This window comes from Phoenix dactylifera, chromosome 1, assembly GCF_009389715.1.
Source record: "Phoenix dactylifera cultivar Barhee BC4 chromosome 1, palm_55x_up_171113_PBpolish2nd_filt_p, whole genome shotgun sequence".
Taxonomy (NCBI): Eukaryota; Viridiplantae; Streptophyta; class Magnoliopsida; order Arecales; family Arecaceae; genus Phoenix; species Phoenix dactylifera.
The window spans coordinates 2,445,697-2,473,665 of NC_052392.1; the positions used below are offsets into that span (position 1 = coordinate 2,445,697).

The following is a 27,969-nucleotide window of genomic DNA, read 5'->3' on the forward strand; positions in this document are numbered from 1 at the left end:
CATATCTAGTTGTTGAGCATGTTGCCTAATTTGTTGAATTGTAAGCCACCGAAAGATTGGTAGGAGTTGAACTGGTGAGCAATGGTTTGTAATAATATGACAAGATGAGTGAATTAGGAAGTCATACAATGAATTATCTTATTAAAATAAATTTCAATACTAGATGAAAATTCAATGTCAGATTTTCTAAATTTGTCCCTAGTTAACCCAATTCATTGGAAGCAAATTGCAGGTTACAAACCTGAGAGGTTGAGACCCTCCAAGTAAAACAACATGCTAGCTTGGTGTGACCCTAAGTTTAGAACTCTCAATATGGAGGAATTTGTATATAACTTGACCATAAAATCTTCAGAAAATGGCAGCGTACAAATGTAAGAAATGCAAAACCATCCCAAACCGTCCGATTCGGGATATACCAAATTATATTGGTGGTAGATCAGGACAGTTCCGGCGTTTTGACTGACGAACGGAGAAGAGAGAGAAGGAAAGAGAGAGAGGGAGGGAGGAGGGAGGGAAAGGAAGAGGGAGGGAGGGCTGCCAAAATATTAAAAAGAGCTGCAAACAAAATAAAGGTCCAAAGGGCAGAACTCCTCTAACTCTCTACGGTCCTCCGGCACCCTTCGGAGTCTTGAGAAACTCTCTCTTCCTCCTTTCTTTTCTCTCCCTCCTCTCTCTCTTTTCCTCTTTTCCATTCTCCCTCTCTCTGGCCTTCTCAACTATATTAGTATGGCATGAAACAGCACAGCAATCTTGTACCAAACTGTACCATTGGCCAACCGATACAGACTTCGGTACAAGCACAGCAATCTTGTACAAATGCTTATATTTGAGATGGGACAGACATCAAGTTTATACTTAGCATCTTGTTGCATAAGCCCTTCTTTTGCCCAACAAGTGCATTGTTTTTTATCAGATAAAAGCAACGTTACCTGTGCTACATATACAAACGACTGAACTGCAGGATCAACAGGTGGGTCGTCCTTTGAGTATCAGAGTGATGCCAATCGCTATCTACAAGTTCATGAGATACATTGCTCACTTTGCTTCATCTGATCCTCACTGAAGCAGATGGATATTCTCACAAAAATATTTATATATATAATAAATTCTGGGGCAGAACAAAACAATTCATCCTTTCCAAAATTTGTACATGTCACACCATAATTTAATACGACAATCTGCTTACCAACTTTTTTGGGAGGCAAATGACATGAAGATTCATCTTTGTAACATTGAACAAATGAAGCAGTAGAATTTTTGATGTATATTTCTCAACAAAAGTTAATAACACAGCCACTCCTAAGAAATTGAACAATTATGTTGTATTTCCTTCTTGTATCTTAATCCCATATAATCCCATAGATTTTCTTTGTTTTTGCTGTCGGCCCCATAGACTAATGATTTGTAGATACATGATATAGGATCGACATAAACCAATAAGACGAGGCAAATTCCCATCAAACGAATTTTTCCGATCTAAGTTTCATCCTCTGTTAGGATATAATAAAGCCCCAGGAGCAAGACAGACCATGAATAGCATATGATTGCTCATTTTAATAACAAATTGTCCCAACAATTTGCCCCCCAGCTTTTTAAATTTATGGAGTATCATGTTTTACATGAGCTCTATTTTCTCCAATGTGTCTCACAAATCATCTAGACGTTCCTTTCCATTACAGGAGGGCAATGAATAGAGTGCATCAAGAACACCTAAATGATTCACAGGATGCTGCAAATTCGGGTGACCCTACCAAGTGAAAGAGACTAGCAAAATTTCATACAATTACAGATACAAATTAGGTGAACTTTTCAGACTGCATAGGCATAGCATTGCCGTCAACACTCAAGGCTTCCATATTTTCATGGCACAGTCTTCACCATATGTAACAACCATATTTCTATGAGGATGATGGGTAACACCAATCACATCTTTGTCATGAACCTACACAGAACACCAAAAGAGAGAGAAATCAGGCAAGGGATCGTGAATTTAACATCTATCACCATATACCATATAATTGCAGTAAAACATGACCTCTAGCCTAACTTTGTTTGAGGACTAACATACATGGAATCGTGCAAAAAATGTTTTGGCATAATCACAGATCAATTTGCTGTATAGGAAAAAATTGGTTGTCTCAAAGATTGGCCTGCTGTCTGTCAGTACCAAGAAGTATTTGGAACAGTCAACCTATTCTGTACAACTAATTGGATTCTATGTTACCTTTCTAAAGAAGGTAGCTATGTCCAACAAACGTATAAAAATTTCTGAAGAAATTCTTTTCTAAAGTGAACAGACTAAAAAAAGTGGCCGTGACTAGTAATTTGGCTGCAACAACATCACTTTTCAAGTTGTTTTCACATGAATAAATACATTTAATAGTGAAAAAACAGACTTCAAGGTATGCAAGTAAGTGAAAACAAATATAAGCACAGCAACAAAATTAAGATCCCAATCAACTGGAAAAATCAGATAGACGATGCATACCTTCATAAGATGTTCTAGCTTACCAGACTGATGGCTAAAACAATACAAATTCCTGCACATTATTGAAAGAAATTTCGTAAGCAAAACTAACTCATGCCCCAAATAGATCAATGCATGAACCAAGACTAAAAAGATAAACATATACAGAGGGGGGGGGGGGGGGGGGGGGGGGGGGTTGCGGGGGAGAGAGAGAGGTGAAAAACAATTGAAACAGAGATCACCAAATGTCTATCATACAAATCTGCCTGGGAAATCATCTCGCAGAATAACATCTATAATGATATACATAAAATACATGTAGAATAAATGTAAACAATAATCTTATGCATGACTGCAAACTCTGAATTGACCAAAGAGAACGAGGCAGTGTCAGCGTCATACATATCTTCACCAACGCAGTAGATCCATTCTCCTTTAGGAGATACACAGGCTGCAACAAAATCTCCTCCCTCCCGCTTACCAGAGGAGAAACTCTTTACAACCTGCATCATATTTTTATTTTAAGAAGCATGACATAATGACATACGAGCCTTCAATCCACTAAGAAAATGATTACAAGAATTCTATGTCGGAGAAATATTTATTTGTGAGAACGATGTGAGGTGTTTCAGACAGTAAAATAGCCACCTACTGTTTAAACATCATTGTAGTATATGCTCTAGATTCTGTTTCCGTGTCAAATCGCTTTCGACATTTACGTGACAGCAATCTTCCTGCCCCCAGAACAAGGTAATGGTGCTGAACGAAGCCGAACACTCATTGAAAGATAAAGTCATATTTTTTAAATCGATTTAGTTGATTTAGCCATGATGGTTTTGGCATGCTAAAATGCCGTTACGTATACTGAGCTGGTAAATATCAAACACTCAATGCGTCATGGTTTGTTGACTTTGTGCAATTCCTTTTATATTTGATTTGTCTTGATAAAAATAAAGCATTCATTCCAACACATGCTTGTTTAGAAGGTTCAGGTAGTTACTTATTATTTTTTTCCTCCAGATCTATTTTTCTATCCTACCTATATTCATGATTAGTAATCACAAACCCTCTTACAAAAGGATAAAAAAGTGAATTTCTCTCTTTGAGAAATTAGAATTAAGGAAAAAAATCTCCTTCTTATGTATTAATATAAACAATAAAATCCAAAATTAAAATAAAAAGAAATAAATATAAAACAGAGAACAGATTATGTTGTTACATAAAATTGGAAAAAGAAGATATCCACTTCAAAATAGAAATTGGCCAATAGAACATGACCACATCTCTGTATAGCTTTGTAAAATAAAAAATATACAAATACCTGTAAGCAATTATCTCCATTGATTTTGCTGAATCCATAATTAGGTTCAAAATAACAATAAATGAAAAACCATGTTTAATCCAAATAGCAAAATAAAAGCTTATATACATGTGCCAAATCTTTTCATCTATAGAGCACAAAAGTATCGGATAGGTTAGTGAACACAGATAAAAAAAGGGAAGCCAATGCACTTTCCCATACATAACACAGTTAAGCAAATTTCTTTACACTAGTTGAACCTCCAATTAACATGTATAGCACCAAAGTGACCAATCACAAGTTAAATTGCTAAGGCTAAGACAGGTAGCATCCTTCAGTCGCCTACCCTTGTTCAATAGGTAAGTTTGTAATTTTCAGATGAACTAACACAGGAACTTCTATAGGTATGGTGTGATTTGTAAGTGGTCCAGAAGAATTAAAGGAGGAAGTGAACTTGTTTAGAATGCACAGAAAATAAACAGAAGGGGTTATTGCTAAAATTACCACCACCCTGTGGAATCCTCTACCCACAACGAATGGTCAGCTGGTTCGGTTATACTCTTTCTTTGACTATCTAAGCACAAGAAGTTAGAGGATTAGGCCAGGCTCTCTAAACACAAACTATTCTCCATGTTATTGGTGAAGAGAATATCATGCCCTTCAAGCAGTTTCCTATCAGTTTTTTTCCCTGTAGACATTGCACCAGTTTCATTCAGCTGACCACACACAAACTTCCAAGTTTGCATTGTATATTTGCAAAGATCATATAAATCTATGTATAACGTAAATTTTTACAGTATTCATTAAGTTAAGTGTGTTTATTTTGTAAGGATTAATTCTTCAAGTAATTATACTGCCCTAATACCATCTAGGGACCACCAAAGAAACCATTTTGTGGCAGGAAAGCTCATAACTATAAAAATTCCAGCCAAAGTTTCACATACGTCAACAAATGATGCGTAGCATGCAAACAAAGGGAAAGTGCATTCTTAGATTAGTCACATTCCATTGTTTTAAGAGCATCAAATACCTGTCCTTGGAGAGTCATGATGTATATTGATGATGTTTTGTTGCACACTATTATGTGCTCAGTATTTTTTGGAAACAAATGGACAGAGTTCACAGATGCATCACCCCCCTGAAAAAGAAGATAGAACAAGTTACAGATAAGAATCAGTTATACCGATCAAGGAAAACAGAAATAGGAAAATACATATTTGGATAGAAAGCAGAGTAGCAGAAAACAAGGTGCACGTATGAGATACAAAACAATACCCTCAAAGGAGGTGGTGGCTTGAAAGTCTGTAGACAATCTGTAGTTTTCATATCCCACACCTAAAGCAAGCAATAAAGTATGGAAGAGATTGTGACAGCAGTCAGATATAATGTAAGAGAAAAAACAAATTTTAAAAGGAATAAGAAGGTTTATACCTTTACAGTACAGTCACTGGAAGCAGTAATAACACGGCTACCATCATTTGTAAAGATCGCATCATTAACATAAGAAGTGTGTCCTCGAAACTCTTTCAATAGTTTTCCCGACTTGAGGCCATGGATTCTGCCATTTATGATAAAACGAAATTGTAAGACATTATGAATATACTGATGTAAGCAATACTAAGTTTGCACTCATCAATCCACCACTAACATAACGAGAGACAGCCTGACACTTGTGCATGCTTAAACTCATAATTCTATCCACAATGATTAATGCTTGTCCTTAATTTCAAAGTATTGCTCATTAAACTTCATTCCTTGATACCCCCATCAAAAAAAATACCCATGACACTATCATGTCTTCTCAAGGGTCCATAAGAAAATAGAAATGGTTTATAGGTTCCTTTCTTTCCAAAATTGTCTAAGAAAGGAGCATGGTTTACCTTTGGCTTAGATCCAAATTGGTTTTTAGCAGAAAATTAAAAAACAAATTCAAAGTATATTCCATTGAAGTCATATGGTAATATGAACTGCTGACACTTGGCACCATTGCTGTGCCATGTTAATAAGAACTACTGAAGAGTGCTCTTGATTAAAAGAAAACCTGGCAGTACTGTCAAAGGATGTACTTAATAGCTGGCTTCCATCACGAGAAAATGTAAGACTAGTAACACCTTGAGAATGCGCTCGCTCAAGACGTCGCAAGCATTGACCTGTTCTAATACGCCAAACCTGGAAATAAATAACAAAATTATGGATTGTAAACGAAGGGAAGTTCAAAATCAGAACAACACAAATTTCCAGAAGCTACAACATTAACCAGGTCAAGATATATAAACCAAAGTGAACCAAAAAGCTTTTGATAAATGGTTAACAAATTATCTCCCAGGAAATTATGGGCTCGTTTGGTTCGCAGGAAAGGGAGGGGGGAAAGTGTGGTCAACGGGAAAGTAATGAAATGCCTCTTGTTTGGTTGGAGTTTTCAAAGAAGAGAGATGGAAAAGTTGTATTCCCATGGGAATATGATTCCCACATTTCATGGGAAAGTCTTTCCCATGAGAAATATGGGAAAGTTACTTTCCCATGAGGTGGGAATCACTCCTTTTTTATTTTTTCCCAAAAAGACCCTTCAGCATTAAAGAAGCATTAAAGAGGCATTAAAGACCTAATTTTTATTAAGGGCATAATAGGAATTATACATAACTTTCCTAGGAAAGTGGATGGTCAACCAAACATAAGCACTTTGGAAATTTGTCACTTTCCTATGGTTAACCAAACATGCCAAAAGTGCTTTCCTAGGTATCCTCTTCCTAGGAATCTGATTCCCAGGAATCATATTCCTAGAAGGGAAAATACTTCCCGCGAACCAAACGAGCCCTATGTGTATTTACAACCAAATTGATTAAAAACAGTTAGATAGCAAGCATAGTATGATCAGGAGCCAAAGAAAACCATCCAAAAGAATGTTTGACCATCACAACATATAGTGTAATACCTCTCTTCACGACTCTGGAGTTATTTAAGTGGCCTTTCAAGAGGTTAGATTAGGCAAGAGAACACCAAATTAAAGAAAATACATCAAGCATATTATTATATAGAGACACTAAAACCTTATGAAGCAATGACAAGAAAAATATCTAACCAGAAGGCAAAAATCACTTTTCGCCTTGAGCTCAAAGTTTCAGCCATATGCAATATCTTCAATGCACACATATTCTGAGTAAAATAGCAAATTTTCTAAACCTTTCTAAGCTACTTATTTTTAAGTTACTCCATCACTCAAGAGGTTCGATGCCAAGCACTTAAAAAGTAATAACAAAAGAATGTCATGGGATCAGTCAACTGTATGTTATGAACCTGATAATGAATGACTGAACATTTCATTACCCCTTCTTGTTTCATGTGAAACAAACTGAAACTATGCTATTCTCTTGGTAAATGAAAACACAAAGCAAAGTACAAGCTGATAGATACTATAAGATACTATTTCTGAACTACCTCACCCCCATTACTTAGATGCGAAATTATCCAGAATAATTGGTCAAAGTGATAGTTTGAGTTGCCAGAACATTTTCCTTGTTCGATAAAAGTGGCTGGAATATTTTTCAAGGCTTACCTTACTTGCACCTGTCATATTTAGTGCACCTGGATCAAAACTTTTGCCTTGGCCAAGATATCAGTTTTTGTCTTGATATCAGGCACTCAGAGCCAAGATACTTAAAATATCAGCCCTCACAATCTCAGCTATTAGCAAAAGAGATATCCCAAAATTTCTACTAATACAATGTATAAACATATGCTCACATATGGGGTGGTATTTTCTAATGATCATCACAAAGACTAAGTGCTCCCTAAGGATGGCTTCCGAGCCATCAGAAATGAGCAGGTTGAGGCTAAAGGGAACTGGCAGAGCTTGAAGATGACATTCTCTTCGTTGAAGCACCAGTGAATATAATTGGGCATTAGGATCTGGGAACCCAATGGTCAGATCTAGCGATGCCTTCGGAATGTGAGGTGGATAAGGAGGATAGATGGTGGAGGGACGACCACTACTATGTAGGTGGTGGAGGAGAAGACTACCCTTAAAGAGGATAAAGTAGACATGGTGGTTGGTGGACAGCGTTGTGGTGTCAGCGAAGGAAAACATTATGGCTGGAGGGAAGGGAAGGTTTGAAGGTAATGAAAAGGTGAAGATAGGTAGGATACCAACAGCTGTGGTGATAAAGGACTGCAAGTCCCCATGGCTGGTTGATGGGATGGAAGGTTGTTTTGGAAAAGGGGGAAGAGAAGGGGAAACTGAAGGAAGAGTAAAAAGATCCCATCGAGGAGGAGAAAAAAAAACGACCAATAATATGTCTTCCCAAAGTCTGGGGCCTTGTATATTGCTTTAATTATCAGAGATTGCAGTCGATTTAAAAGATGTCCAGCATTCAAACTCAACTGTGATAAACCAACACCTTGTTTCATCTTGGTATTGATCTCACACCTAGAGTAACAGGATTCAAGCTAATCAATAAAACAGCAGCACTTGCACCGACGCTTTGTTTTCAAAAAAATCTCAAATTATTATAGCTTTTTAATCACTTATACGGTACCATTCACTTGACTGCATCTAGGAAGATGCATTGCCCACTTGCATCCGAGCATAGCAGAATCATAAAGAAGGATCTCTGTATTCAGAAACCAAAATAAATAAGTAATTTGATACTAAACTGCAGAGTTTGAGTCTATGAAAAAAGAAGACTAACAACAAGAAATTCCGACAATAGAGAGAAAACACTGATAGGAAGATGACGGTTATTGACTCCATAACTAATTGCAGGCAGCAATGTTATGAGCCTAACCTGTCGAAAACAACATGAATAGTAGTGCTGGAAGCACAAGATAATAATTGACTCACACAGGCATACACAAATCAACATAGATGATACCTTAATCTTTCCATCTTGTGATCCAGATGCCAGCATCTCCGAGTCTCTGCTAAAATCAACACAAAGCACAGCATCATCATGCATCATGAAAGCATCCTGCATGGTTTTAAGAAAGCCAGGTGCAAAAAAGCATCATTATGTATCGCATAACCATGATATAAAATTTTGAAACTATTTAAAAATTTTACTATCATTGACATATATGAACAAATGATGAAAGAAAAAAAGATTGCCAGCATCCATTTTTACATGCCTTGGATGTGGTATACAGAACAATAAATGTAAGGCGCCGGTCAAGACAACACCCACTTGCTTGAAACTACAATAACATATTGGATCTGGTACAACTAAATTATTTTACTATATTAAAACATTGCTTCTTTTGATGTAGCTAATATAATGGTATGTGTACGTCAATAATCTCACAATTCCAGCACTCAGACACTTGACGAAATCTTATTAGGGCTAATTTGCTATTCATGAATGCACACAACAACTATATGTGAATCGAAGAGTTATGTTCTTCTAAGCTGTGACAGTTGACAAGTTTAAAAAGTTACATCAGCCTGATACTGCAGATCCTTCTTAAGCTTCCCACTTATGTAATCCCAAACCTGCAAAAGAGTCCCTAATTCAGAAAAGGTCCGCATATCCTCTTGTATGACCTTATCAAAAACTAAAATATTCATTAGACACCTCACCTCTACAAATCCATCAACCGAACATGAAACTAAGTACTGACCATCTGGAGAGAATCGAGAACATTCTGGGTGACTTCTCTTTCCAAACTGCAACAAGCCAGATAACAAAGTAAAGCCCTAGAAAGAATAATGCAACCCTGAAAAAAATACAAATAGTTGCACCTATTCAGTCTAACTGGCAAGGAAAAGAAGATATTAGGTTGAACTTTACCTTTATTTGATGCGCTAGGGTTGTCGGGTACATATCATCTTCATCTTGCTTCATTGCAGCTGTTCCTCGAAACAAATCAAATTGTGTGCCTGGGGGCAGCAATCCTAAAAACAGTAAAAGATAAGAAAAAAGCACACGTCAGCAATGAGAGTGGGTACAACTTAGCCCCAGGTCATTATGATAATATTCAATCAGGCAAAGGTGGTTATCAAAGTCCAATAACCTTGGTGTTGCTGCCACTTCAGAGCCTGACCAATCAATGCCATTAGTCGAGATGGCGGTACCACAGAAACTTCAGCAGCAATAGCTGGAACATGAGTGAACAAAATATCAAATTTGGCTGAGGAAGCATAAAGGATTTAGATGGAAGAAGCATATACGACAAACTATGACTATTGATTTCAATGACCATAAGCATGTCGGCAGAGTATGATATAATATAACAGCAAAATTTGATGACGGGCAAAAGTATGGCTTATAGATAAAACATGAGATTGAAGACAAATAGAACATTTAGATCAAAAATTATTTTTCCAAAATTGCCTCATCATCTTGTGCTTGTCCAGAAGCAACTAATAGTCAAGATTCACTTTTTAAGCAAGGAAGAAAGAGGCCACTGTTGCCCTTTTAACTGCTAGCCAAATAAATCCTGGTTGACAAATTTCTGGTTAGATTAGTAGATGAATCAGTAATAGCCAGCCCCTCTACATAATTACGGCAAACACAGTTAACAAAAAAGTAAAGTAGAGAAAGCAATTCAACAATCAAAAACTTAGCAAATGCATGTTTATTGAGGAAGCAGTTCCACAAGTATATAGGAGGTTTGATTCAAAACAAACCTTGAGCAATTTGTGCCCGCCGCTTCTCCTTAGTTGACTCTTGGTATGCCTGTCATGTGCCATTGCATGATGACAGAAGGATACTTAGAAAAAAGTTATTCCCAAAAAAGTTTTTTAAAAAATAAATTAGTATAGGTAATTTCATTTACAGTTTTAATCAATCGTTTCTATTAACCAAAAGAAGATGCAATAAAGTTGGATAATATTTATCATAAATAGGAAGTTTAGGTATGCTAGAACAATTGACAGAAACTGGAAACCAGCACAAGAGCCAAACTATATCAGACAAATATACTGCTGAATATTAAACCAAAGAAGTTGAGGACCAGTTTAGATCCTCCCCCTCTTACTCAGGATAGCTAGCGAGAGGAATACTACTGATTATCCGGCTTTGAAGAATTAAAACAGAAATTTCATATTATAACCATAGATATTACCATGACATGTCACCGTGAACAAAATGGCATTGACTTATTGAAGCCTCTGTTGCCATCTATGCCTACTAATGGCTAGCACATTTCCTGGAACAATATATCCACCCAACATCTAACTAGGTCACTTAGCATGTCCATTTGTCTTCTTAGATCTTTAAAATGACAAATCTAATCCCTTTCCTTATAGCAGTCTTTTCTGATCTCTGTTGCACATCCACATGACAGCTTAATAGACTTTCCATTATACTATTACTTGGGGTGTTTTGTACACTTAATATAGTCATCTCTAACAATATGCTTCATGATTTTACAACAAAATCATCTTCTTTAAACAATATATCAATCCACATTAAACATAGACGCTTACCATGAATATATATTTATATATATTTAACAGAGGCAAGCAACTATCATGCACATGCCACAGGCACCATGTACTTCATCAATACTAACCAGATTCTATATTCTCATCAATTGTAGAAGTCACGTATACTGTATTGACAATCCATGGCTTGTAATAGTTAATCCCTAATAGATGAACTATTTCACTCTACTCAACATGAATTGGACAAGTTAGGCATATTGACAAAACATTTTGTATATCCCTGCTAGTATGCAAACTTCTGCACAATGTTATGTATGTTACCATCATAAAATAGCAATTTAGCAGAAGTCAAAAGTATCTGGGCAAAAGTAACCTGGCAAGTGTAATTATGCACTAATATATACATGGATTTCAGATAACTAGATGAGAGAATAAACATTAGAGGACTGAGTAGTCAATAGCATCATGAGAAGTTATGTATGTTAGATATAATGCATTCAGTGAAATCCAAGGATCATAAAATCAGCATATAATTCTGGAAGTTCCAGATTCAGGTAATCTATATGGGAAAGAAACAGGATATAAAACATGCGAAAGGTCAGCATAGATATATCAGCAGAGAACAGCTAATAATAAGAATAGATATGCACACCTCATTGGGGTCAAAGTATGTTCGGACCAAGAGATGCTCAAGACGTAAATATCTCTCAGGTTGCTCTTGTTTCATAACACCCATGACCTGAGTTTGTCTAAGAATAGCACGTGCTGTGTCTAGCTCACGAAGCTCAATCATTTCTAAAACAATCTGCCATAAAAGATATATATAATCAATCGTCACTCAAACCATAAAATCAAAAGGAAAATGAGGAAGAATGGAATGGGTGTTTAATAAAAGCCAACAACTTAAGTAGTTCAATTTTGCAAACAATGAATACAGTCGAAAGGCAGAAAAGAAACCAGTATTCTAGCCTATATAGTCCAAGCAACAGTGCATGATTTTTTATGATGTAGGAGACCCGATTAAAAATATATTGTTTGGGGTGGGTTGGGGGGGGGGGGGGGGGGGGGGGGGGTGCAGAATTTAATCAGTAATAGTCAATTCAGGAAACTTTTGTTAAAATGTGATAAAATTAAGTAAGCACTCTAGAAGAACCAAATCTACAAGAAAGCAAAGAATTCACTGCTTAACATAATCAGGCAGAAAGAAGCATGCAGTATATGAAATTTGTGCTACAGACCTGTTCGTATAGGTCTTCTAATTTCTTCCTAGGAAGCTTAAGCTGCGCCACTTGAGGCAATATTGCATCCCACCTTCCACTGTTGATATCTGCAACAAACGTTTCAAGGCTGTCCACTGTATTCAATGAGACTTGGCACTCACTCTGTAGCGTCTGGAAGGTCTGGTGCAATGAGTTCTCTTTGCAGAACTGCAGGACTATTTTGATAACGCTGCAAATGAAATATATGATTAGACAATTTACTTTAATCCAACAATTTGAGTAAAAAAAGAAAAACAAAAGCATTCCCAAGGATCCTAGGTAAATTAACTCATGTCAAATTTTTAGCTCATAACCAGCATATGAAAAAGAAAAACATGTCAGATAAACAAAAGCATATGATTGATAAAATAATCAAAACAAATAGCCCATTTTTGTCTATCTGAGAATTCAAGATTATTTAGAAATGTAACCGCTGGCTGAGACCTTCCCTCGTTCCCATAGAGTTTTTTTCTCTGAATTCTATCCTCCACTGCAATAAAAACCCTAGCTTTTCCGCATCAAGCCGACATTTTCCCTCTAACCAACTCCGAGTCCACATTTCACACCTTATACTCTTCACTAAAAGTAGAATTGAAAAACCAGTTCTCTTTTCCAAATCCGTCGCTTCAGTCACCTCTTAGAAACAACCACTCTCCGCCCCAGAGTTAATGCCAAATCCTATTCCATAATGCAATTAAAACCCTAGCTTTCCTACATCTCATGCATCGTTCTTTCCACCCAACTCCAAATCCACGCAATACACCTCCACCAACGGTAAAATTAAAGAATCTTCTCTCTTAAACGACCAAATACCAAGCTTCATTCGACCCCAAACTATCATCCATCAAGACGGACAGAGATAGAAAGAGAGAGAGAAAGTAGATATGGGCTTAGGGTTGAAGATACGAAAAGCAGCAGGAGGAGGAGGACTTACTCCCGAGCTTCGATCTCCAGCGTCGACATGGCCGGTCCTCGCGGAGGCCTTCCTGCCTTTTTCGCCGGGGGAAGAGAGAGAGGAGGGAAAGAGACGGAAAACCCAAAGAGTCCCTCTTCTATTCTAATACTGATAGCGTGTTTATTATCTAAAATGGCGTCAAAATATCATCATCCCAGAAGATCCATCAATCTCGACCGTTCAATTAGCCCGAATCGAGAATCACGTGCTTGCACGCGTTAGCGTTAAATAAGCTTCGATGGCTCTATCGAAGTTAGGGTTTTTCTTATTAGGGTTTAAAGACGAGAAAGGGAGAGAGAGAGGAAGACGACGAAGAAGAAGAGATGGGGAAGACGGTGTATATGAGATTGAAGGGGAGCCACCACCTCCGGCAGCGGCTGGTCCTGGCTACGCTTTCCGCCACCCCGATCGTTGTCGAGGAGATCCGGGCCGACGACTCCTCGCCGGGGCTCCGCTCGCACGAGGTCTCCCTCCTCCGCCTCGTTGAGAAGGTCTCCGACGACTGCACCGTCGAGATTAACGAGACCGGTCCGTAATAAAACCTCTTTCCCTCTATAAAGATTTTTCAATATCTAAATTGTCTTGGGGATCTCTGGGTGCACCAGGAACGAAGCTTAGGTACAAGCCGGGAGTTTTGATTGGAGGAAAACATTTGGTGCATGACTGCGGCCTGAGCCGTTCCATTGGGTACTTCCTCGAGCCACTGATTCTGCTGGGCTTGTTCGGGAAGAAGCCCCTTTCCATAAGGCTCAAAGGTTGGAACACATTTTTTCCTCCAAATTTTTGCTTTCATATCACAAAAAATTGAATTCATCAAGTTATTTCAGTCCTGGATTACTACATGTGCCTGGCTAGTTGATTACTTACCGCAGAATATCCAAGTAATCTCTTCTTGGAATGTGTTTATAGCTAAGTTTAATGTTATCTAAATATATCATGAGTCTCAAAAATGTCGCCAATCTGCAGTAAATTGTTGGATTCAAAGACTTATCTGAATCTTTTTCACTTCCCGTGTTTATTTGATCAATTATTCACCAATATAAACAGTTAACTTTTGAGTGGTAGTGGTTTTATTTAATAGCAACCAAGTTGTAGTGCATCCTGTAATTCTGGAATTAAAAGTTGAGGAAATTAAACTTTCACTTCTGGCTTCTCCTACTATTTAGCTGCCTCATACATCACCAGTCATGAAAATTGGAATATTGGTGAATCTATTTTTGTAGATAGTTTACTTCTGCCTAATGCATATGATTTATTTTCTACCAGTAACTACCAGTGTTGCCGATATTTCAAAGAAAAAGAGAGAGAAAAACTGAAACATTATGCTTTACTTGCAGGAATTACAAATGATTCGAAGGATCCAAGTGTTGATACTTTTAGGACAACCACATTGCACATGCTCAAGCGTTTTGGTGTTCCTTTAGAAGGATTGGAGTTGAAAATTGAAAGCCGGGGTGCTCCTCCTCTTGGTGGTGGAGAGGTTATTCTTGGAGTTCCTATTGTACCTAATACTTTATCGGTGAGTATAGTCTCTGTTTAAACATATGTTAAAAGTTGTTTTGTTTGTTCTTTTGATTTATTGTTTGCTTTCAAATGAACTGCTGACAGGCAGCCCATTGGGTAGATGAAGGAATGGTAAAGAGCATTAGGGGAGTAACATTCTCTACCAGGGTGTCTCCTCAGATTGGGAATCGTATGATATATGCTGCTCGTGGAGTCTTTAATCGCTTTATTCCAGATGTTCATATATTTACTGACCATAGATCTGGTCCATCTGCAGGGAGGTTCGTGTCCTATACCAGCAAGTCCCCTGTCTGTTAACCTTTTCATTTATCATAGCTGATGCCAATTTAAATGTCTTTTAAGTTACTGGATGGTCCTATAATTCTTGGAATTACATGACAAAAAGCATTTTTTCATCTATATATACTTTGAGAACGTCCCAGCAAGTCCCCTGTCTGTTAACCTTTTCATTTAACATAGCTGATGCCAATTTAAATGTCTTTTAAGTTACTGGATGGTCCTATAATTCTTGGAATTACATGACAAATAGCATTTTTTCATCTATATATACTTTGAGAATGATAACCAATTCAGCTATGTTCTTTTATTAACACGTGTTAAAGTTCTCTTAGAAAAGTGGTATAACATCCAGGTCTAACTTGTTGTTACATCATGATAATGAGATATAAATACCAATTATGAATCAAAAATTTCCCTCATCATTATTTTCATACTGAAGTTTTTATATGTCTAGCTCATTAATCAGATGGCACCTGAATATGCATGGTGTAATAACAATCACTTGTCATAAGCAGGAAGAATTTAGATAGAGCTGAAAAGGCATCAGAATTCATAAATATGTTTATAGTTATTAACATTATGTTCAATATGTGTGGTTGTACCTATAGTTGCCATTACCAAAAGAGACAAGATTTCAATATTGAAAAGGTTAAGGTGATTGCCAAATCATTAGATTCATGATTCACCAACATATTTTGGAAACAAAATATCAGTTTTATGTTTATCATGCATAAGTAGTTCATGTATTGATATATTTCATGCTTTCAGTAAATACGTAATGCTTGAGTTTCTTTCATGCTAATTCTTTCTTCTTCTCTAGTTTGGTCCTTCTTTCTACAAGAAAGGGTATAGTGGGGTACTTAATAGTTCTCCCTCACCACATAAGCTTTCTTTGACACGTGTATCATTAAGAGCATTCTTAGGCTATTGTATCGGGCTATAGAGGTTTTTAGGAATGCTTGTCATCCACTAGTCTTGAATCTGAGCCTCCTGCTGCAAGGACATGACAACCAAGGGCAGGACCACTGGGTGCATGGCTCACCATAATACAAAAGCCCTTTGAAGCTTCCTGACATACATCTATATGAGTCTGTGTCTGTGTTGTTTGTCTGTCCATCTGATTTTCCCCTGATAACTTTTTATTGGCAACCTAAATAAATCAGGGTCCATTTCCTTACTGTATTCCAAATGCCTGCAAAATTTGTTATTTGGAACCTTATCCAACCATTTGGAGAAGTGGTCGTAAACCTTTCTTGATAAATCAGATCACCTAAATTCGTGGAAGTATTCTCCACCTAAAAGTCACGAGATAACTTTGTGACTAACACCATCCCAAATTAAACAGTCAAGGGACTATGTCAAACTTTAACTCATGGTGGAGAGCTTAGCTTATCATATATTGGCTTAGCCTTCGATATTTCTTACCTAAATGGCATTGAGTATTTTCCGCATATACGTCTCGCCACCCTCTCTGTCTCTCTCTTAGCAACTCATTTTGCAAATGCATATCATGATCCCCATTTCTTTAGCCCAAGGGTTTCCTTTCGGAGGTGGGTTTGAAGATTCGCCATCTTGCTAGAAGGTTATGGCTAATATTACTTGAGGTTAATGCCCTGCTTTTTGGCCAATATTCTTCCTATATGGAAAAGAAGGCTTGTTTTGTCATTTCCTCCCAATGTGATTTATATTATATATTTTTTATTACTGTTTTAGTTTCAAGTAGCTCTGGTATTTGTTTAATTGCTATAATAATGTGTAAAAGCATGATATTGAAGGTAGAGAAAAGATGTTGATGTTGTGTATCCCTTTAAGAGCAATTTAGATGGATCTTTTCTAAGGGGAATGAATATCATGTGAGTTGTTAAAGTTCCATCACCAAATAAATGGCTGTTTGTCTTGACCTCACAACATTTTTGTTGGATTTTTTGGTCTAATGACTATCCGATTATGGCATTGATACAGCATCTGAAAAATGAGGTTTGAGTTCACAACATTTTACGCCTGTTTGAGGTCAATGTTATCATTATTCATGATGCTTCACTAACAAATAAGATATGCCAGACAAGTAGATCTTTCCCCCACATAAATTGATCCAAGTAACTATCACTGTTTCTGCCCTTCATGCCAGCTGATTATTTGATACTAATTATTTGTTATTTAACCTTAGAGTGAAATCTCCAGTTTTAGTTGAAATGTAAATTTATCTATGCCCCATGCTTGCTTGGTTCTTAAATTAATTCAACGTTGACAAGTAGCTCCATTATATGACAGGTCTCCAGGCTATGGCATATCTGTAGTTGCGGAGACTACTTCAGGCTGCTTGATCTCTGCAGATACTACAGTGAGTTATCCAAAAGCTGATGAAATGGAAGAATTTGAAGATTCTGATGAGAAACCAGAGCTGATGCCGCCAGAAGATGTTGGCGTTCAAGTTGCTTCAATGCTGCTTGGGGCGATAGAGCAAGGAGGGGTGGTAGATTCAACACACCAGGTCTGCAATATGCTCTTCTGCCCCTTGTAATAAGCATCATATTGTTGCATAAAGTTCCAACGATTTTTTCATGTAGTGAAACTTTTCATGATTAGGGAATCAACGGTTCATCAGAAATTCAGGAATGCAAACATGATATTCTATACACGGTCTGATGGATGATATCCTTTTAGATTGTGTTCAGTAATAGGAAGTCAAATATAAAAATGATGTTTAAGGCTTCTCATGATTAAATTGAGAAATGAAAGTACAATCTGAAAAAAGTGCAGACACGAAGTTCATAGTCTGTTAGTGGTTTCATATTTAGACATTTGTCTTTGTCAGGTTTACCTAATAACAAATAGTTATATCTCTGATTATATTGCTTGATTAGCCTGAGCTTTATGTGAGATCTGGTTACCAAGGTTAAAGTTTATCAGAAGGCATGTATGTTTGGACATAAAGCATTGGAAATTTTCTTTTTAATTAATGTGTGTTTTGATGTTGTTTGCAGGGCTTGCTATTTCTTCTTTGCGCACTATGCCCACCGGATGTGTCCAAGGTTCGTGTGGGAAAGCTCACACCATACGGTATAGAAACACTTAGAAATATTAGTGATTTTCTTGGTGTCAAGTTTGTAATCAAGCCCGACCCAACGACAGACACCGTCATACTCAAATGTGTTGGATCTGGAATGAAGAATCTCTCGAGAAAGATCTCGTGACCAGCCAGTGATGCTCATGGAAGGTGTTTTAGATGCTCTCAAAGATGTAGCAACGTTGGCCCGATTTTCTCCTGACTCTTCTTGTACTAAGTATTTGCCTTTTGAGGCTTGGTTATGAATCATTATAAAACTGAGATGTTATTTAAAGAGAGTGTGTCCATTGTATAGTAGCAGTTGCTGCTAATGCTAGGAAAGAGGCTTTAATGGGTAGCAGCATGGTGGTTAGACGAATCTCTTGCTACTAATTTCTGTGTCAACTTCTGATATATTCTTTTCTACCTATTCTAGTCGTTGGCGGGTAGAATCTTTTGTTAACGAACTTTATATTTTCTTTAAACCAAGGTGATTTAACTCATATGAGTTACAAGTAAATTCATTTGGCCAGGTTCCACTCTATGGAAGCATGTCTTTTTGAAGTTTGGAAGGCTTTATTGGGCATTGCATTTGGAGGATTAAAAAATATATTTTGGAGGATTAGAATTTTTTTGGATAATTTTAAAATGTTTAATAAGTATTCTAAAACAACATTTTGGCTCTTCCAAAAATTAAAAAAAAATCTGCTAGGAAAATCTTGCGTTGTGCAGATAAAAGCTCAATTGGAGGAATGCTGCAAAACTTTTTTTCTCATATGGAAAATTGAGTTTGAATCCTGGCAATAATTTTTTTTTAAAAAAAATAATTTTAAAAAAATAAATTAACAATACTTAATAATAATAATTTTTAATACGATAATGTAATAATAAAATAATATATATTATATTATAATAATGTAAGTATTATTATCGTCATCACTATTATATTATAATAATCATATTATAATAATAGAACACTATTATACCATAATAATATTATGATATAGTACTTCCATAATAAACTAAAAAGTAATATCATATTACTATATTTTATAATTCTATTATAAAAATATAATTATATTCATAATAAATTTAACAACTATTATGTATTATATTATTTAAATTAGATATTAAATAAAAATATTCATTAAGAATACATTACAATAATAATTTTTAATGGCATAAAAAATTAAATAATTGAAGCACTATTTAGTATCCTTTTTATCATTCTAGACATTAAAATCACTTTCTTAGGAGATATATATATATATATATATATATATATATATATATATATATATATATATATATATATATTTCTTCTCTAGTACCTGTCTCTAACACCCTGCATGCATGCCCGTGCACATACTCGTAGATCATGGCTATTTGGTACCATTTTCTATATTTTTACAAATAAAATTAAAATTTTAATTCTATTTTATTTTATACTTTTAAAAATATAAATATATTTAGCACAGTCAATTACTTTTAGACACAAAAAATAATCATGGTAATCGGTATAATAGTAAAGGCTATAATGATGGTTGTGGCAATGATGGTGGAGAGGATATATTAGGAGGATATACTAGCAATATGGTGATGGCAATGGCAGAAGGGCACCAATAATACGGTGACGGTGGTAATGATAATGATGGTGTTACAAAGACCAAAATGGCAACAATAGTAATAGGATGGCAATAGTTATGGTAGCATAGACAATAATAGTTACAACAATAATGATGGTGAAGAATGATAACGATGGTAGTGCTGGTGTCATTAATAGTGATAAAAGATAAATTTCTTATTTTAAAAATAATAAAAAGAAAAAAAATTCTTACTTTTATTTTTCTAAAAATAATAAAAATGTCTTTTAAAAATATAAAAATAAAAATAATAGCACAAAATATATTTTTATCTTTTTTTTTTAGTACACCGGCTTCTCACACTACACGTAAATATTTTTGCCTTGATTTTCATATTTTTATTCTTAAAAATAAAAGTAAGAAATAAAATCAATACCGAACATTATTAATAGGACAAAATAGTGAAAATCAAGAGATGCGTATGCACAAATTGGACTCTTTGGTTGCTTTTTTTTTTCTTTTATTTTGCACGAAGAGGCCGATCCAATGAAACAGGGATAAAGCTTTCTACATCTAAGCTTTCAAAATCCTGCAGCGGCAGAAACTTTGTGCACTAACAAGAGGCACAACAGTTTTCCCATAGATAGAGTAGATTAGGGCATATAGACCATTTAATATGGCGATTAATTGGGGATGGTGGAACATCAACTGCAGCCCATGTCAAAGAGACAGCTCATATGTCCATCAGTATGATATCATCTGAGCTTGTACATTTTTCTTTTTCTTTTTTTTTTCCGCTGCGATCGGCTGCATTATGGAGCACACAATGAGCTCATGCATTGAGCCCACAAATTGATGTTATCCTGATATGAAAAAGCTTAACCGGTTAAGCTGTTCACCAAGTCTCTCCCTTCAGAATTTGCTTGGCATTGCACGACTTGGATTTATTACTATGATAACATTTGCCATGTCCAAACAAATAACAGGGTGCTCCAGGATTCAACTCCTGCTGTGCAAAATAAAGATTGGAATCCCTTCCCAAATAAGATTAAAAACGTTAAAATACTGATCACAAAAAGGAATAGCAAGCGTACGCTCGTCCTTGGAGAACAGAAATGCTTCAATCAACATCGAAGAAAAACGAGCATGGCGAACCCATCAATCATCTATTAAAACTTACCAAAAGTTCCGACAGCATGCAGAATCGTAACTATATAGTATTTAATCATTGACAGTACGTATAGTGCTTCATGCTATGTCAGAATGAAGGATTTGAAGATTTGATGATGTTCAGCTGAGCAATTGGGAAATTTAAGCTGGATGCAAATTCTGTCTTCACAGATTATGCAATCTACTGCATTTCTATTTTAATCCGTAAGAAAATTACTGCAGCATAATCTTCAAGCCCAAATATATCTTATTCTTTATATTTTCTTATCATATGCACGTACAGAAGGATAAGGAAGAATTCTATCACAAGGAGGAACCATAATTCGTCTTCATTACATTAAAGAAAAATCACAAAATCTGCATATGGAAACAGAAGTACATATTCAAATGCCATCGAACCTGTCAACACTGACTTCTGATGAGAGTGTCTCAGAAATGTGAAAAATATCCCTTTTTTTTTAATCAAGATTCATCACTCTTCCCTGTTTTGCAGATTCTCAAATCTAGGCGAATTTCAGACGGTTGTTCCTTGGTGGCATGAGATTTAACTGTGAACAAACAGGTAAATCTCCTTCCCTACCATCTGGCCTTTCTGGTCTAATCTTGCCCCTTGTTAGGAACTTAGCACCAATTTCTAGAGGTTGGGCATCAAATTGACAGTTAATCATAGGATCTGCCTAGTATTTCTATGTAGAACCTTCACAATTTATAGTTGTGCTTTATAGCCAACCTTGTGATGGTAATGATATTGGGTAAAACCTAGGTCTTTAAGTGAATATTAATATACTCATATCACATCACTTAATATATAACTAAGCAAACTAGGTGGGCCATACCTAGGCAACAAATCTTGTGTTAAGTTCCTAGGAATACTCTTGACCACTCCTATGAGTAGTGAAGCCAAGGGAGAGAGGTTAAAATGTTAGGATTCAATTCCCTCTTTACTTACCAAAAGTGCAGGTGTGGGAGCAGATTCAGGTTCAAATGTAGGGAAGCAGGTCTTTTATTAAAAAAATGATAAGAAGATGGAGGGACAAGTTTCCAAAGGATATCAAGAAGCAGGTGCAGTATCCTACGTGAAGACTTCTACTACTGAGGTTCCCACTTTGAGACTATTCTTAGTGTTTTACAGTAAAGATAAAGAATCAGGATAAATCTCATGTCCATGCTGCATATTAATCTATGCTACAAGCCTATATAGTGTATACATGGTACATAACTAAACATTATCCCAAACTAGTTGGGCCCGGCTAACATAGTGCATACCTATATTAAAACAGAATACGATCCATACAGATACAGTGGGATGCATTGCAACAAGTAAACACATTCATCAACCATCTCTGACAATAAAAATGGTTGTTAATATTCGTAAGATTATAGTTAGAGATGACTAACAAAATATTGGTAGATGTTAGAGAATACTAGTTTTCAATCATAGAAACCAACATGATTCCAAAAATATAATAAACTGTCACAAACATTAGAGAGATACAAATACAAAATTGATGTTTCCTAGGAACAGTGCTCTAGTTCATTTCAGTAATGCATCACAAAATGATATAGAAAATAGAAAAGAAAAAAATAATAATCCTAAGAGAATAAATCACTTCCAGCTATGTACATAAATGCTCCTGCATTATTGCACCAGAATAGTTTTATAGATGCGGCCATCAAGTACAGAAAAGAGAATAGGGCATGGGGAGACTCATAGAAGTAACAATAAAATGAGTCCCTTTGTTTTAGAATTCATGATACTAAATCCATGCCCTAGTATGAAAAAAGAAACTAAAACATGGAAAAAGAAAATGATTTTAACGAACTACCAAACATAAGAAATATATTTTGAAGTTCAAAGCATTAACTAATGAAAAATGGCAGCACAATTAGGAAACTCTAGTTCAATTGAAAGATGCAATTGGATCAAATTTTGACACTTGACTACGAAAAAGAAAAAATGGAGTACATACAAAATGTTCTCACCAATCTCCAAACGATTGCAGGCATCCATCAGGGACTAAAATCAAAACATATAAAGACCCACAAAACCCACTCATGAATGCAGAGTCACGTTGTTCGGCGAACCCATGAATATATCTCTGAAGTTGGTCCAAGAGATTGATGCATCTGCAGCAAGTGTAAACAATTAAAAATTGAACAATCTCTCAGATAATCAATAAAAAAAAATGATGCTGACACGAAGTCAAACTTCTATATGACTTCACATATTTGCAAAACATACCAATTACTTCCATAGACACAAACAAGAGCTTTGTAAAGGAGAAGAACACATTTTTCCCCCAATAATAATGAACTAGTAAACTAACAATGAAATAATAATTATACTATTTCTTAGTATTCACAAGATACTAATATTTGAAGCACAAAATAGTGCAATATAAGATGCCAAAGTCTTCACCTTGAGTTGGTTGAGGGAACCTAGGACCACTATCAGCATCTACCCACAGCACCATCCTCCTCCTTAACAAAAGCACCCTGAGTACCAGAAAGAACTCCCCTTTCCTTGCTCTCCATTTGGCCAACATTATTTCCAGCATGCGGCACACTCCCTGAATTGCCTTTCATGTCACCATTATTAGCATGGTTGTGCATCCCAGTTAAAGAAGCCACCTTGCTTTTATCATCTACAAGACATTGAACTGGCTTCGGTGCCATTGCCACAGGCTCCTGGAACTTCATCCACCTATCAGTATCCCTGTTCTGCACGCTCTTCTGCCCCACCATGGTGAACACCGTGCTGCTCAACTTTGGCATCTTCTTCTTTGGCTCCGTCACCTCCGGCACGGGAACCACCACGGCCTCATTAGCTTCCTTCATCTTCTTCTCCTTCTCCATCTTCGAGAGCGTGAAGACCCTCTCCAGCATCTCCCTCGCTCTCTTCCTCGACAGTGCCGCCTCCCTGACCTTCCTCTCTGCTTCGGCCCTCGCAGCCACCGCTGCCCTGCTCATGGAGGCCACAGACAGCCGGGTGGCGGCGAGGAGCACCTTCGCCGACGTGAGATCAAACGATCGCTGCCGTCCATCCTTGCTGACGCGAAAGTAAGAGAAGCCGTCGGGGTCGGCGCAGCTAGGGCAGAGGTAGGTGGATGCGCGCTCGGCTTCCGGGAGGCAGGCGGAGTGGGCGATGGACGGGCACCTAGAGCAGCGGACAAGGGCGGGCGGAGCCGCCGCCGGCGGCGGTGGGAGGGCGTCGAGGAGCTCGAAGCAGGCGACGCAGAAGGATCCAGCGTGGTACTTGAGGACGCAGGAGGTGCAGAGGCGGCAGAACACGGTGCGGTGGCGGACATGGTGGAGCGGCCAGGGGTCCTGGGCGTCGCAGCGGTCGCCGCCGCAACCGGCGGGGCGGGGCGGCGGCGGCGGTGGATCCAGCCTCAGCGTCGTTGCTGCCACCTCCGTCGTCATGGCCGCCACGGCATTGGCCGAAGCCGTGGAGCCGGACCTTGGGCAACCCTAGAAAACCCTAGATGGACGATTAGCGTTTCGAAATTCGAGATCAGTGTTATAAGGATTCGAAATCGAGAGAAAGAAGCGGGATCGGGAGCTAGTGGGAAGATTTGGAGGGGCGATGGGGGGAAAGAAATGGGGGGAATTTGTCGAAATTTGGGAGATTTCCTCTCTCTTTTTCCCTTTCCCTCCAAGAAAAAAATCGTCCTTTTAGGGTTTGGGTTTTCTCGTCTCAAACGCCTCTCTCTCTCTCGGGTTTGTCCTCTATGCGATCTGCCGCTCGAATGCGGAGGGTTTGGTACGGTGGGCCTCCGCGGCCGATATGATAAAGCTGGTCCGTCGGATCCGTCCGCTTTGAAATTTTAATAACCGGTTTATTTATTTGAAACTGGTTGGGCCGGTTCAGTTAGCTAAGTGGGGTCTAGAGTGATAATATTTTAATTCTTCCGCAATGATTCTGTAATATTCCAGTCCTGTGAAATTAATGTAGGTGTTAGTTTACAAATAGCAGATTAGGTGCCTATGAATGTATTTTTTTTTTTTTTTGGAGATTAAAAATTTCAAAATGGATCAATGAAGTTACTTGTTGGATTGGTTTAATTGTTTCAAATTTGTGGTGTTTGAGGACAAATTATCATGATATCAGTCAAAAATCTTATGCTCATCTCCGCTCATATGCATGTGTTTTTTTCACATGAATTCTTATGAACATACATTACTTAAGCTCTTTTCCAACTTGGACTTTTTCTTGAGACAAACAGGGGAGGTTCTACCCCAGAAAATTGGTAATAGATCCACAATCTAATATGAAAATCTCGTGCCATAAGGATGTCATAACCATCCAATCTACTACTCACATACATTGCATAAGCTCAACTCTAGTTTACAAAAGTAGCAAGCAGCTGTTTTTTTTTATAGGTTTCCTTCAAAATCAAACAATTAATCTTCTATAAGGATGCAAAAATCTCTAAAATTAATGAGGTCCAAGGATCTTGCAAACTATTTGGGGACTTTGCCCTTTTGAGATCAGCGATCATACGAAAAAGCAAAACCTATAAAGTGGAATCTAGTACTTATCATAAGAACAAGGAGTTTTTAGAGTCACATCTTGTTATCCAAAGATATCATGTTTTGAGTAATAACTATATTGCGAAGCTGCCAATACCTATATCATAACAGCCAAGACAAAAATGTACTAATGTAGGTGCATGGAAGCATGCCTTTTTTTTTTTTTTGCCAAAACGAATGATTCATGCCATTCTAGTACGGACATATCTAAAAAAAAGTTAGAAAATGGCAAATCATGGAGTACTTCAGGCAACTTTCTTTTTCCAACTCACAGGGCACCCCCAAAATGATTAACCACATACGAGGCTACTCAGTCTGTAGTCCTGCTAGCCTCTCTATAAATATGCTTGGACTGAAACACCACACTGTGACTAGTCATGGCTTGGATGAAAGCATGTCTTTTTGGTGATACTTTTTTGCTTATCAAATAGAAGTTTCGGTGTTGACACTTAAGAGATGTATCTCTTCTAAATATATAGATGTGGATAATTATAGTTTAAATAGGTCTCCTCTCTTTTTTGGAAAAAAAAATACTCATCAAAGGATCGAGAGTACACTATCTTTTTCTTTTCAGACTCAAAGGTCTCCTATCATTTTTGCTATATAACACAAATTCAAAAGAATGAGGCTCAACGAATTTCATATATTATTGTCAGACTATCAAATATTCTTTGCTTGAGTAGGTCACAATGCACCCCATATGCCAAATAATAAAAAGGTACAATCATTTGAGTTGCAACTTTGGGCAGGACAGCCATGAATAATAAGATAGATTGAATGACAAACTAAATATTTTTCAAAATTGTTATCGAATAGATGATGGATATCGAAGAGAGAAAACTAAGCCTAAGCTTGAGTAAATACAACTCCATAAGCATCCGCTGCAAGAATTTCATCCAAAGCTTTAGCAACCATCCAATCTAGAAGATTAGTCAAAATCTTGTCTTGAAATGTTTACAATGTTACTCATACGTGCTGGTTGATAGTAGCGACCCTAAGTTTTATTAGGCCTATGTTTTATCCTCATGTGGCTTGACCTCCCTCCCTTTCTCTTCCTTTATATGTGTTTGTGTGTGTGTGTGTATATATTATATAATTTAATAAATTAAATATATAATATGGAAGCAAATTTAGGTGGACTGATATTAGAAATTTACTATATTTAGGAATTAGTGAAATTTATACTATGCCACCTTTTAATATTATTAAGCTGTACCATAAATTGATTGATTTATATCAATTGGCATTTCAAATTAAATATACAAATTAGGTCAACTATTCAAAATACCCAACTTGATGATTTTTAGCTGATATTTGAACCTTGATATGATTCCCGTGCATTTGTGAGTGGACTGGAGTTAAATCCTGTAAATAATGGGTGTTTTAGATACTTCCAGAAGTGAAGGATGTATGAGATATCTGATATAAAACTTTTAAAAGTGTCAAAAGTGAATCCATGTATGCATATGGCCAAGGAAAAATCCTCATACAAATTTGATACAATGTCCTATATGATTTTCTTTAAAAAAAACTGAAAATGGTTTATTATATACTTTGTCAAGTATGCATGTAAAGTTTTTATCTTCATTTTTTTTGGGGGCTGCCACAAATTATGATGTCCATTCATTCCCCAACAGCAATAAGGGCTGCAAGGTCACCCCCTTTATTTGCAAGCCCAAGGCCTCTGCATGGGACTAAATCCACTTATTAGCAATTAAATCAACCAGATCCATTTGAATCTATTTTTATATTCGAATCAATGTTGATACGGATACAAATTTAAACATCTGCTTAATATCCATATTTTTATATATATCAAAGATAAATAGATATAAATATAGATAGATACTTATCCAATTTGAATACCTGATTCTATTTGTAATACTATTTAATTATGTAGAGCACTTATAAACTTTTAAAGAAAATAATTGACTATATTAATATGATATGAACTTAATTTACCTTCCACCCAGTGATATTTTTGATTTGGTATTCATAAATCTTTTAACTATTCAAGTTATATCTGTATTTCTAAATATCTGATTTGTATCCTTATTCATTTAAAGCAAATATAAATATAAATTTTTGTATTTAATTAACATCGTATCCGTATCCATATTCATCAAACAAAATGGATATTGATATAGATATAATGATATCTGATCTGTATCCAATCCTGTTATAGCCCTAGAATCGACTTCAATAATTAGTGATTACTCCCATCCGTAGAACCAAGGAGCCAAGAAGCCAAGGAAGCTAAGAATACTGCCAAGAAAACCAGTATATATACTAGGTGACCAAGACTAGTCAGTTGATTCAGGAAAAACAAAATAACACCACAAATAAAGGAATGAAGGTAATAGAAAATAGAAATTGGATTTCCATCTCCATTGATGTAAAGCTTTCCGTGCATCTCAAGTTGCAACTCTTCCAATATTTGTCTCACTGGATATTTGGTATGCTAGTTTACTAATA

The 27,969-nt window shown here is 36.7% G+C and overlaps 3 protein-coding genes across 3 annotated transcripts; 1 reads left to right on the top strand and 2 right to left on the bottom strand.

The window, feature by feature from the left end:
• Positions 1-1,518: 1,518 nt before the first annotated feature.
• On the bottom strand, positions 1,519-13,446 carry LOC103718159 (suppressor of mec-8 and unc-52 protein homolog 1). Its single transcript, XM_008806848.3, has 16 exons — positions 13,339-13,446; positions 12,384-12,594; positions 11,798-11,950; positions 10,387-10,435; positions 9,771-9,854; positions 9,548-9,651; positions 9,337-9,423; positions 9,196-9,249; positions 8,636-8,731; positions 5,809-5,936; positions 5,199-5,325; positions 5,043-5,102; positions 4,798-4,905; positions 2,870-2,970; positions 2,489-2,540; positions 1,519-1,942 (listed from the first exon to the last, which is right to left on the bottom strand). Exons 1-16 carry the CDS (start codon positions 13,365-13,367, stop codon positions 1,844-1,846), a joined length of 1,542 nt encoding a protein of 513 aa, XP_008805070.1. The 5' UTR covers positions 13,368-13,446; the 3' UTR covers positions 1,519-1,843.
• A 167-nt stretch (positions 13,447-13,613) lies between these two features.
• Positions 13,614-18,709, top strand: LOC103718160 (probable RNA 3'-terminal phosphate cyclase-like protein). The gene is made up of 6 exons (XM_008806849.3): positions 13,614-13,887; positions 13,965-14,114; positions 14,697-14,878; positions 14,968-15,143; positions 17,434-17,653; positions 18,147-18,709. Exons 1-6 carry the CDS (start codon positions 13,683-13,685, stop codon positions 18,354-18,356), a joined length of 1,143 nt encoding a protein of 380 aa, XP_008805071.2. The 5' UTR covers positions 13,614-13,682; the 3' UTR covers positions 18,357-18,709.
• A 4,084-nt stretch (positions 18,710-22,793) lies between these two features.
• On the bottom strand, positions 22,794-24,702 carry LOC103718161. Its single transcript, XM_008806850.3, has 2 exons — positions 23,381-24,702; positions 22,794-23,088 (listed from the first exon to the last, which is right to left on the bottom strand). Exon 1 carries the CDS (start codon positions 24,382-24,384, stop codon positions 23,413-23,415), a length of 972 nt encoding a protein of 323 aa, XP_008805072.2. The 5' UTR covers positions 24,385-24,702; the 3' UTR covers positions 22,794-23,088; positions 23,381-23,412.
• Positions 24,703-27,969: the final 3,267 nt, after the last annotated feature.